This window comes from Dipodomys merriami, unplaced genomic scaffold (genome assembly GCF_024711535.1).
Source record: "Dipodomys merriami isolate MVZ:Mamm:240054 unplaced genomic scaffold, mDipMer1.0.p SCAF_4, whole genome shotgun sequence".
In the NCBI taxonomy this organism is placed as follows: Eukaryota; Metazoa; Chordata; class Mammalia; order Rodentia; family Heteromyidae; genus Dipodomys; species Dipodomys merriami.
Window position 1 is genome coordinate 81,015,804 of NW_027205603.1, and position 12,730 is coordinate 81,028,533.

At 39.7% G+C, this 12,730-nt stretch overlaps 1 protein-coding gene across 14 annotated transcripts in view; it reads left to right on the top strand.

The window, feature by feature from the left end:
- Positions 1-12,730, top strand: part of Tbc1d31 (TBC1 domain family member 31) — a 67,539-nt gene that overhangs the window by 40,505 nt on the left and 14,304 nt on the right. For 10 of the 14 annotated variants that reach the window (XM_069991346.1, XM_069991344.1, XM_069991348.1 and 7 more), the window contains 4 exons: positions 1,799-2,031; positions 2,542-2,694; positions 3,530-3,665; positions 7,562-7,654. In XM_069991346.1, the coding sequence (XP_069847447.1) occupies positions 1,799-2,031; positions 2,542-2,694; positions 3,530-3,665; positions 7,562-7,654 (615 nt within the window). The remainder of the gene's footprint in view (positions 1-1,798; positions 2,032-2,541; positions 2,695-3,529; positions 3,666-7,561; positions 7,655-12,730) is intronic. The other 4 variants (XM_069991342.1, XM_069991343.1, XM_069991352.1 and 1 more) reach the window with 1 other exon arrangement.

Genomic DNA, 12,730 nt, shown 5'->3' on the forward strand with positions numbered 1-12,730 from the left:
TTCACACCTACTATTCATCAAGCATGGATGCTCTGTGGTAGAACTAGAATAGATCATCACATTTCTGACCTTTATGTAAATATATAGACAAAATTTTAGCAGATTGTTCATCTTAGAATCATAGTATAGCACTGGGGGTGTACCTTGAGGCCTATAAAAAGGATGTTGGACACTTCTGGTAGTTTATCCCGGTCTACCCCAGTCTGGGTGCTTAGCTTATATACAAGAAAACTTTGAGGTTTGGTAGGAAAATGACTGAGAGAGGGCTGGGAAGGTGGCTCAGTGGTAGAGTGCTTGCCTTGCATGTATAAGGCCCTGGGTTCGATTCCTCAGCACCACATAAGCAGAAAAAGCCAGAAGTGGCACTGTAGCTCAAGTGGTAGAGCACTTCCCTTGAGCTGAAGAACTAAAGGACAGCGCCCAGGCCCAGAGTTCAGGCCCCACAACTAACCAAAAAAAAAAAAAGAAAGAAAGAAAGAAAATGACTGAGAGAAAGCAAAAGCATCAGAGGTAGCTTCATAGGAGCTTGGTAAGAGGCTTAAATAGTTGGGGTTTTCCTGTATATATCTGACTTTTTTTATTACTGTTAATTCATTCTGTTTGCTTTCTGGTCACACAACGTACAATGCATGTTTTAGAGTTTGGTTCTGCCGGCACAGATTATATGGACCATTTCAGATACTATTAAGCAGCCAAGCTAACTTATTTGCAAAGATTCATTCACTTTCTAAGTTGATTTAGATTTTGTGTTTTAAAAAACTTGAACAGAAAAAGATTGTTTTTTGCTGAAGCATCTTTTAAATTTTATAATGGAGCTTTCATTTTGAGTTAAAATATTTGATTTCAAAATTTCATATTATAGTGACATTTTACTACTTTTTGTGGCATAGTACTTGGGTTTGAACTTAGGACCTCATGTTCACTACAACTTGAGCCCCATCCCAGCCCTCTTCTGCTTTCTTATTTTTTGAATAAGGTCTTACATTTTTGCCTAGCCACCCTAGACCACAATCCTCTTGTTATACTTCTCTTGTAGCTGGGATCACAGGCATGGTACCACCACCCAGCTTATTGGTTGAATTGTTTGCCTAACTAGCCTTGAACTATGATTCTCCCTATCTTTACCTCCTGAGTAGCAGGAATTATAGGCATAAGCTATCATGCCTAGCTAACATTTTAACAATATCAACTTGAATCTTTAAAAAATAAGTTTAGGCCTGGAAAGGTGGCTCAGTGGTAGAGTGCTTGCCTTGCATGCAGGAGGCCCTGGGTTCGATTCCTCAATACGACGTAAGCAGAAAAGGCCAGAAGTGATGTTGTGGCTCAAGTGGTACTGTGACTCAAGTGGTAAAGCACCAGCCTTGAGCTGAAGAGCTAAGGGACGGCACCCAGGCCCAGAGTTCAGGCACTACAACCGACCAAAAAAAAAAAAAAAAAGTTAAAAAAAAGCTTCAGTAAACTTGCAGAAAAGAAGATGTTGAATTAAAATTCTAGATAATTTTCAAAAAAGAAAAGAAGATTATTCATATTTTATTTTTTTTTATTTTGGTCCTGCATCTTGAACTTGGGGCTCAGGTACTATGCTTAAGCTCTTCTTCTGGTTTTCTGGTAGCTACTGGTGCTAAGAGTTGCAAGGACTTTCCTGCGGCAGATGACTTCAAGCTGCAGTCCTCAGGTCTCATTCTCCTGAATAGCTAGGCGTGAGCCACAGGTGCCAGCACATTTAAACTTTTGAACTCTTATTTTAGTTAATTCTACTTTAGCCTTGCTTTTAAGTAAATCTCAAGTTTTCTTGCAGTATTTTTTTCATCATCGGAATAACTTGGATATAAATGTTGTGATTAGAGAAGCTTATCACCTCATGGAGACCACACCTGCTGATATTCATCCAGACAGCATGCTGGATGCTTTTGTTGCACTGACAAAAGGGCAGTATCCAGTATTTAATCAATATCCAAAGTTTGTCGTGGACTTCCAGACACGGGAACGAGAAAGAATAAGGAATGATGAGTTGGATTACTTGAGAGAAAGGTAATTATGGAGTACTTTTTGTGTAATAGAAGTGGAATCTGTTGTAAATCTAAACAAGAACTTTAAGAAAAATTGTATTTAAGCAGGACACTGGTGGCTCATATCTATAATCCTAGCTACTTAGGAGACTGAGATCTACAGATTATGGTTTGAAGTCAACGTGGGCAGGAAAGTCCATACGACTCTTATCCCCAATAAACTATTCAGAAAAAGTTATGTGTGGCACTGCGGCTCAAGTCGTAGAGTACTTGCCTTGAGCACAAAGAGGCTCAGTGACAGTGCCCAGGCCCTGAGTTCAAGTCCCAGTACTGGCCAAAAAAAAAAAGCATTTAAATTATTAAGTATTAGTGTAGAACCAAAGTTTTAAGATATGAGATGTATTTATTTATTCTCATAGCTGTAAATAAAATCAGGTCTTATACACTAATCAAATGTATATTTTGTGTCATGGTTTACCTAAGTTTGCTTTTTTGTTCATATTTTCATAATAACAAATATTGTATACTTAAGGCAGACAGTTGAAAATATGCAAGCTGAAGTAGATCAGCAAAGACTTGAAGATGAAGCTTGGTACCAAAAACAAGAAGAGCTCCGTAAAGCAGAAGAAGCAAGAAGAGAAATGCTCTTGCATGAGGAAGAGAAGATGGTGCAGCAAAGACAGAGGCATGTGTTACTGTTTTGAAAATGTCCGTGCATGAGTTAGTGAAATAACTTTCATTTTATTTCATTTTCTCCTTTAGAAATAGACTATGTGGAATTATCTAGGTTCATTTCCACTAAGCAAATAGTTAAGTTAATAAAAAGAATAAAGGGCTGGGAAGTTAACTCTGTGGTAGAGTGCTTGCCTTGCATGCATGAGGCCCTGGGTTCGATTCCTCAGCAAGCACCACATAAGCAAAAAGAAAAAAGCCAGAAGTGGCGCTGTGGCTCAAGTGGTAGAGCGCTAGCCTTGAGCTGAAGAGCTGAGGGACAGCGCCCAGGCCCAGAGTTCAGGTCCCACGACCGGACCCAAAAAAAAAATAAAAAATAAAAAGAATAAAAAATATGAGGTAGAATTAATTCTAAAGCTATACTGAATATTGCACTTAGTTTTTTGTTGTTGTTGTTGTTTTTGTTTTTTGTCAGTCGGGCTTAAACTCTGGGCCTGGACGCTGTCCCTTATCTCTTCAGCTCAAGGCAAGTGCTCTACCACTTGAGCCACAGCACCACTTCCAGTTTTCTGGTGGTTAATTGGAAATAAGATCTCATGGACCTTGCTGCCTGGGCTGGCTTTGAACCTCGATCCTCAGATCTCAGCCTCTGAGTAGCTAGGATTACAGGCGTGAGCCACCAGCGCCCAGCTTTCACTTAGCTTTTTTTTTTTGCACTTAGCTTTTAAAGTAAAAGATCTAGATGTATGCTCTGAAGGGCATTACTTAGAAACATTATTTTATAGTAGGCAGAAAAAGTTAAACCAACATTGGAAAATGCTTTATTTTTAATATGTTTTGAATTTAAGACTAGCTGCTGTGAAAAGAGAGCTGAAAATGAAGGAAATACACTTACAAGATGCTGCCAGAAGACATTTCCTGAAGCTTCAGCAAGCTCAGCATGAAATGGAGCTACGAAGACTGGATGATGAAATTGAGAGGAAGGTTAGTTATTCTAACTAGAACTCATACGTCTCTGCCTACTCTCACTTAGCTGTAACGCTCACCCTCATATGAAATAGTAATCTTTAAAAGGGCTTCATAGCCCTTTTAATTTTACTTACTTCAACCCTCCACTATTTTTATTATCTTTTATATCTCATTAATGGTAAAATATTTAATACTAAGAAGATTAGGCAAGTTGACTAGTGTCCTTGATAACTACAAAAAAAAGTATCAGATAACTATTAATATAATTGTGAAAAAAATTATAAAAATTTGTACATGACCAATTGAAAAGAATTTCAAGTACAAGATATATAGGGTTAAATGTGGATCAGAGGTAACCTTAAAAAGTTAGTTATCCGAGCCGGGCGCTGGTGGCTCACGCCTGTAATCCTAGCTACTCAGGAGGCTGAGATCTGAGGATCGCCGTTCAAAGCCAGCCCGGGCAGGAAAGACCGTGAGACTCCTATCTCCAATAAACCACCAGAAAACCGGAAGTGGCGCTGTAGCTCAAGTGGTAGAGCGCTCGCCTTGAGCTGAAAAGCTGAGGGACAGCACCCAGGCCCAGAGTTCAAGCCCCATGACTGACAAAAAAAAAAAAAAAAGTTAATTATCCGGCACCAGTGGCTTACTCCTAGTGAGCCATTTAGCTCAGGCCTAGCTACATGGGAGGCTGAAATTGGTAAGATCATAGTTCAAAGCCAGTCCTGGCAGAAAAGTTCCTGAGACCTCTCTCTTCTCAAGAGTGAGGTGAGCCAGGCACCCATGGCTCACGCCTGTAATCCTAGCTACTCAGGAGAATGAGATCTGAGGATCATGGTTCAAAGCCAGCCCCAGCAGCAAAGTCCATGAGACTCTTATCTTCAGTAAAACACTCAGAAAACTGGAAGTGGTACTGTGGCTCAAGTGGTAGAGCACTAGCCTTGAGCTGAAGAGCTTAGGGACAGCGCCCAGACCCAGAGTTCAAGCCCCACAACTGACCAAAAAAAAAAAAAAAGAGGGGAGGGGAGGAGGGGAAAGAAGTGGGCGCAGTGGCTTATGCCTGTACTCTAGCTAAGATGGGAACTCTGACACAGGTAGCTCATGCCTATACACACACCTAGGAAAGAAGAAACATCTCAAAAATAACCAGCTCAAATAGCTCAAGAAGTAGGTGGCTTGGCAATGTTGCCCAGCAACCACAAGATTGAGTTCAAGCCTAATATACAAAAAAAAGGTTAATTGCACAGTTATTCTCTATTTGTTTACTTATATTTCTGTATTTATATGAAATGGGATTTTTCTCCCTGTATCTTGTTTTTGTGTCATGCTTGGAAAAATGATATAGCTGAATATGCTTTCAGATTGTTAACCTATTTCTTTTTTTTCATTCTTTTTTCTTTTTTTTTGTCGGTTGTGGGGCTTGAACTCTGGGCTTGGGCACTGTCCCTGCACTCTTCAGCTCAACGCTAACGCTCTACCACTTGAGCCACAGTGCCACTTGTGGTTTTCTAGTGGTTTATTGGAGACAATAGTCTCACAGACTTTCCTGCCCAGGCTGGCTTTGAACCACGATCCTCAGATCATGTAGCTAGGATTATATGCATGAGCCACCAGAGCCTGGCAATTATTTCTTTCCTTGTGGTCATTGAGTATATTTTACTGATGATTATATACCAAAGTTTACTTAATTCTTGGCTATTAGACATTGAAGTTATAAAAATAGTTTACATTTATTAATTTTAATTTGTTATAATGTAATTACTTAAAATTGTCTAGTGAATCATATTCATATCTCACTATTAAAAAGTATATTTCTGAGGCTGGGAAGGTAGCTCAGTGGTACAGTGCTTGCCTTGCATGCATAAGGCCCTGAGTTCGATTCCTCAGCACCACATAAGCAGAAAAAACCAGAAATGGCGTGGCTCAAGTGGTAGAACACTAGCCTTGAGCTGAAGAGCTGAGGGACAGTGCCCAGGTCCAGAGTTCAGACCCCACGACCAACAAAAAAAAAGGTATATTTCTTCACCAAAAATAATGCACGTTCTGACACCTGACACCTTCATTTCAAACCCTTTGAGATAGGGCAAGGTGTTTCTTGGCCAAGAGTCCTACAACACTTTCAACATCATGATAAGGCCTCTACCTGCCCTCCCGGCCTCCCCATGACCTCGTAGGCTCCATCCAGCTACCTTTTCCTATGTGCGCTTACCCTGCCTGATTCCAGAAGCTCGGCTCTGGCTCCTGCAGGAAAAGCTGAGTGCAAAATTATACACACACACACACACACACCTATGAAAACACACACACACGCACACGCACACACACGCACCTATGAAAAAACTGCCAGCAGCAAGCACAGTAGATTTGTTTTGGCTCTAGTACATAGCTGTTAGTGTGTCTCAGAATTCATAAGCAGAAGAGCTGTAGCTGAAATTCCTAAAAATTGTTTGATGCTTTTCCAAATCACCTGGAGGTATCCTCTGCCTTCTGGTGCTATCACTGCTGCTTTGGAGACTCAAGGTTGAGCTAGCTGCTTTTGTGGTAATTTACCCTTAAGGTAAATTTTACCCCTTGGATGTGCTTCTTTGGGTCACACTGTATTTTATTTTTGCTACTTCTCCTATTAGGAGCATTTGGTAGCCTGTCTTTTAGCCACTAACACATGGTAGTATCAAAGGTAGTAATGTAATCATTAAATGTTTGCCAAATGAATGATGATAGGTGATTGAGGGTTGTTGTTATTTTGTTTTATGTACTTTATTCTAATCCAAATTCATAACTGGCTCTTTAGGCAACCAAATATTTAAGGTGACTTTTAAGATTGTCTAGACCATGCCTTATCCAAACCCTCTGTGATACAGGAAAGAAATGCTTTCAAGTATTCAAAATTTAGACAACTCTGAACTAACTGAATTTGAGCAAAGCACATATAGGTTGAACAGTCCAAGATAAAATTTCAGCTTGGAGTTACTAGGTATTAGATCAAATCTATTTTTTTAACTCAAATAAAAGTTATAGTTAATAAGATGGAACATTCTGCCGGCTCACACCTGTAACCCCAGCTACTCATTTCCGGCTCACACCTGTAACCCCAGCTACTCAGCAGGCTGAGAGTTGAAGTTCACAACTTGAAGCCAGCCCACGCAGGAAAGCCAGTGAGACTCTCATCTCCAGTTAGCCACCAGAAAATTGAAAGTGGCTCAAAGTGGTAGAGCAGTAGCCTTGAGCAAAAAAAGCTCAGGGACAGCACAGAGGCCCTGAGTTCAGGCCACACAACTGACAATAGAATAAAATAAGTAATTAATTAAACGTTCTGTATTTTTAACCAATCCCAAATTTTAGTTGTTGAAGTTTTTCTACTTCGTTATTGGCTACTGTAATCTGAAGAGCCACCCCTTTTCTTGTAGTTGTTAGTTTTAGTGCATGGTAATTGCGCTTTTTTAAATTAAGCTTATCCCAGATCATTTCTGAATTGGTCAGTGAATACTAATTCCTGCTGGGTGCTGGTGGTTCATCCCTGTAATCCTAGCTCCTCAGGAGGCTGAGAGCTGAGGACTGTGGTTCAAAGCCAGCCTGGGCAGGAAAGACCGTGAAAAACTCTGATCTCCAATTAACCACCTAAAACCTGGAGATGGAGTGTGGCTCAAAGTGGTAGAGCACTAGCCTTAAGCAAAAATGTTCAGGAACCGCACCCAGACCCTGAGTTCAAGCCCCAACACCACCAAGAAAACCCCATAATTTCTGGGTCTTTTTTTTCAATGTCCATATAACCACATAACTAAGCCAGTCCTGATGTCACATGCCTGTAACCCTAGCACGTGGGAGAGGGAGGGAGGAGCAGTAGGAACCTATCTTAAAAAAAAAAAATGTTTTATAATTATTTTTAGTATTCACAGTTTGATGTTTGCCCATAGGTACAAATGAGGGATCGAGAAATCGCTACCACAGCCAGAGACCTAGAAATGAGACAGCTGGAGCTTGAATCACAAAAAAGACTTTATGAGAAGGTATAAATTATTTCTAATGTAGGAAAGCACAATTTGTACAAACTCTTTTTTAGACTATATTAGTGGTTTATAGTATTCATTTCATTCCATTTTTAAGCACAATATATTGTCATCAGGATTGTACAGTAGCCAAAATGTCTGGATATACAGCTTATTGTAATTCTTTTTATTGTTACTGTAATTCATGTTTCTGTAGCAGCTTAGTCTAGTGTCTAAAGCACCAGATGTAAATCCCAGACTTTGCCTCAGGATTTTTTTTTTCTTGCCGGTTTACAAGTTTCTCTATAAGTATACAATAGTGAATGAAATTATCCTAATAAAAATGGGTTGTCCTTAATTTGAAAAACAAAAGTAACTTACAGTTTTAACACTAAGCAAATGGATAACTAAATATATTCCCTAAAACAAAAATCTGAAGTGCTCTGTCTAAAACTCTTTGGGTGCCAACTTGATGGCCAAAACATTTCAAACTTCACAGCATTTCAGACTTTGGAGAAGGTTGCTTAACCAGAAAACTCTATGCAAGTATTCCAAAATCCAAGAGTCCATCTGAAACATTCCTAATCCCAAGTATTTCAGATAAGGAATAGTCAACCTGAAACTTTCAGGAATCTTAGGAGGAAAATGAGACAAGAACTATGAAGTAATTTATATTAGAATCTTCTAGAATTAGATCAGCAGCAAATACCTGCTTAGCACATGAAAGTCAGTTTTTAAATCACTGGAAAAAGGTATAAATACAAGATTTTTTTTTTGGGGGGGGGTCCAGTCGTGGGGCCTAAACTCTGGACCTGGGCACTGTCCCTTAGCTCTTCAGCTCAACGCTAGTGCTCTACCACTTGAGACACAGCGCCACTTCCGGCTTTTTTCTTTTTGCTTATGTGGTGCAGAGGAATCAAACCTAGGGCCTCATGCATGCAAGGCAAGCGCTCTACCACTTAGCCACCTTCCCAGCCCCAAAATACAAGATTTTTTATTTGGGGAAAATATTAGTTATTCATTTGCTTAGTGTTAAAACCATAAATTACTTTTTTTCAGCTTTCTTAGTGTCAAACGTTGATTTTGAAATTAGACTTATCCGCAAATTCATACCAGGTCACACGCTTATTGTTTGTTGTCTATTTTACGTAATATTTAAAACATAGCATCTAGTAATACCTGTAACAGTTTTTACATTTCCACACTGAATTTCTTGTAAAAGTGAGCAGAGAATTTGCAGTTTGCCCAGTAAGTCTCCTGTGCTTTTGAATTACATATAATTCACTTGGACTAAGCTAAAGCCTACATTTCTCTGTCTGTCTGTAGTGCTGAGGATCCGACCCGGCCTCGTGTGTTGGTAGGAAAGCGCCCTACCCGAGCTACATGTTGGTAGGGAAGCACCCTACCTGAGCTGCATGTCTAGCCCGGGGAGCTTAATTTTTGCTGTTTTTTCTTTTTCTCCGAGGATGAGGGTGGTGATGAGGGGAATGGCTTAAAAATTCATAGAAGCTTTGCAAGGAAAGAACTAAAAACTTCCAGATGTTTCTCTCTCAGAGTATCAAAATTAACATTCTGCTAAACATACTTCTCTGTGTGTAAGACATACATACAACACACTTTTTTCTGCACCATTTAAGAGTTAGAAGGAGTTGTGGGGGAGGGAAAGTGGGAGAAAAATGAGAGAGGGGGTAACAAGTTTGACAAGAAATGTACTCACTACCTTACTTATGTAACTGCAGCCCTTCTGTACATCTCCTTGATAATAAAATTAAATTTAAAAAAAGTTAGTTGTAGACATAATGCTTCTCTGCCCCTAAATACTTCAGTATAGAAGGAATGATTTAATGTAATTGCATCACAGTTCCCCAAATCAGTATTATCTGGTGTATAATCCTTATTCAGATTAGATCAGTAGTCCCTTTCTAAAAGCCTCTCTAAAGAAAGTCTAAGATTTTTTTTCAAGTGTCCCATATTTATTCTTTGCAATTAAAAGTGTTCCTAAAGCCGGGCGATGGTGGCTCACGCCTGTAATCCTAGCTACTCAGGAGGCTGAGATCTGAGGATTGCGGTTCAAAGCCAGCCCAGGCAGGAGAGACCGTGAGACTCCTATCTCCAATAAACCACCAGAAAACTGGAAGTGGCGCTGTAGCTCAAGTGGTAGAGCGCTTGCCTTGAGCTGAAGAGCTGAGGGACAGCACCCAGGCCTAGAGTTCAAGCCCCACGACCGACAAAAAAAAAAAAAGTGTTCCTAAATCTTTATCTGTGTTTCATAACATTTATTTTATCTTATTTTAGAGCTGGATTTTGAACTCAGAGCTTCTAATTGAATGTTGTCACTGATATTTGGGAAGCCAGATAGAATGGCCCCTAGTTGTTACTTACCTGTTGTCTTTTCGGGGTAAGATTCTTGGCAGGAATGCCATGGAAGTGGTGCTGAGCTTCTGTCTGAGCATCAGATTGGAACAAATGTTTATTACATTCTATACTGCCTTCTGACAGAGGTGTTTCTTTAAGCAGACGTACTGAGCTAGAAAAGAGTTAACTGCTTAATTCTGCTTAATTAGAAACAAATACTTTTTTATCACCTTTTTGAAATTGGCACTTTATCTGCCAGGCTTACCTCTTACATTAAGTTGATTTTCTGTTTCCTAAGAAAATTTGCCCTAGAGTACAGACAATATTATTATTGCCTTTTGGAAATATGAGCCAAATATTAAGTATACATCTAATTTGAGCTTATTTTTCTATCTTTATACTTTTGTATAATTGAAAAATATTTTTCTTTTTAGTTTATTTTAAAGTGAATTTAGCTGCCTATAGTAATCAAATAAATAGAAGAAAGTTAGTCAAGAAAACAGATTCTTAGCTGGGCACTAGTAGCTCATGCCTGTAACCCTAGCTACTCAGAAGGCTGAGATCTGAGAATTGAGGTTCAGAGCCAGCCCAGGCAGGAAAATCCACGAGACTCTTTATCTCCAATTAACCACCAGAAAACTGGAAGTGGTGCTGTGGCTCAAGTGGTAGCATCCAGTTCTGAGTTCAAGCCCCATGACTGGCCAAAAAAAAGGAAGGAAGGAAGGAAGAAGAAAAGAATAGATTCTAACGTCATTAATGATGATAAGGGAGATTATTTGACACATACAATTTGTATTTTCCTTTTATAGCACATATTCATGAAGGCAGTATTGCTATCCTTTGTCCCTCAACCATTATAGTCATTTGCTTTCACTCCATTCCCTCCCCCTCCACTCCCCCCCAACCACTAACTTTTTTTGTCTCTACAAATTTGCCCATCCAGAAATTTCATATAAGTAGAATTTTATAGTGTGTGGTCTTCCATGGTTAGCTTCTTTCACTTAATGTTTTCAAAGTTATCTATATTATAGCACAAATCAGTACCTCATTCCTTCTTTATGGCTGCATAATAGTTCAATGCATGAGAAGAAAACACTTGCTTTATCCATTTGTCTCCACAGTTCTGTTGGTCAGCATTCATGTGCACCTTATATGGTCAGGTTTTTGGTTTTCAGTTTTATGAATGCAAACCTAGGAGAGAGAGAGTTCAGATTTCTCATAAACAATTACTGTTTTCTGTCTTTTTTTATTTCCATACAAGAAGTGTTATCTTATTGTGGTTTTGGTTTCATTTCTTAAATGGTTAATGATGTTAAGTATCTTTTCATGTTTATTGATTCTTTTTTCATTTTCTTTGGAGTTTATTATCTGTTTACATTATGTATCAGTCATACTTTCTTGGTGTTTTTAGTCATGTCATTTTTTTGTTAAAAACCTTTTATGTTAATATAATGTGCAGTCATGGAAATCAAGTTACTCCTCACCACTCCTGAAGTTTCTTGCTATTTGCTTAGTGACTTTTCCAAAGCAGATCTGTAAAGTCCCTGTTCTTTGTAGTATATAGCCATTGAAGTCTCTGTTTAGTTAGCTTGTGGTCAGCTAGCAACTGGACAGAGATTTTCTTATTAGATTCTTTGAACAAGAAAGTCGTGCTGAGGGCTGTGTGTGCATGTTGTGCATGTGCGTGTCTTTGATGCTTAGGAAGACAGTACAATTCTCACTTAGATCTCACTTCCTGGTTATGCAAAACCTCCACAATTACCAGAAGTGAGAGCTCTCAGTACCTTCTCAGGTCTTGAGCACACACAGCCCTTGCCATGGGCACAGCCTTACCCATGCACCTGTGTTCTCCTGGAGTCCCAGAAATACATGGGAGTTCTCAGGGCCTCCTGTGAACATATAAATCCCCAGCTTTCCCTTAAACTGTTTGATTATCCATAATCCACTACCTCAGCCAAACAAGATGTGCTGAGTGTCCTCCAGTTCCTCTACACATGTTCCCAGAAAGCAGGCTGGCTTTTACACTGGGTGAGTTCCGAGAGGGCCCATCGAGACAGCCTGGGACTGGGGTCTTGGCAGAGAACCGCCCTAGGAAGCCTTTGCTTAGTTTTGGCAGTACTGGAGGTTGACCTCACTGTCCTCAACTCCATAGGAGCCATGCCCCTAACCCTCTCAGGGAGGTGCCCGCTCTGTCTTTCCCTCACCGTCGGCTGCTAGGATGCTGGTGGTCAAAGCCAATACAGAGCTCAGAATGGGTGAGTGGGAATTTTGTGGCATGGAGCCTGTTCTCTGTGGTTCCATCACTTCAATGAACGAAGAAGGCTCTCCAGACTGCTACAAGCTTTGATTCAATTTCAAAATTCTGAAGAAGTTGAACCTGACAATTTTTGCCAATATTCAGCATTTTTATGGAGGAGAGAATCTTCTGAAGTCTTTACTTTGTCATTTTCACTGATGATAGTACCAATATTTGTTTTCTGCTTTGAAAATTAAATGGTACAGCTTGGGTTTGGGTTCTGTTTCATTTTCTTTTGTTTTTTAGTAGGACTTGAACTCAGGGCCTTTAGCTCTTGCTTGGCTTTTTCAGCCACAGCTGGTACTCTACCACTTGAGCCACACCTCTGTTTCTAGCTTTTTGCTACTTAATTGAAAGTAAGAATCTTTTCTGATTTGTCTGCCGGGGTTTCTCCAAACCTCAGTGCTTAGATCTCAGCCTCCTTTATAGCTGGGTTTATAAGCTTG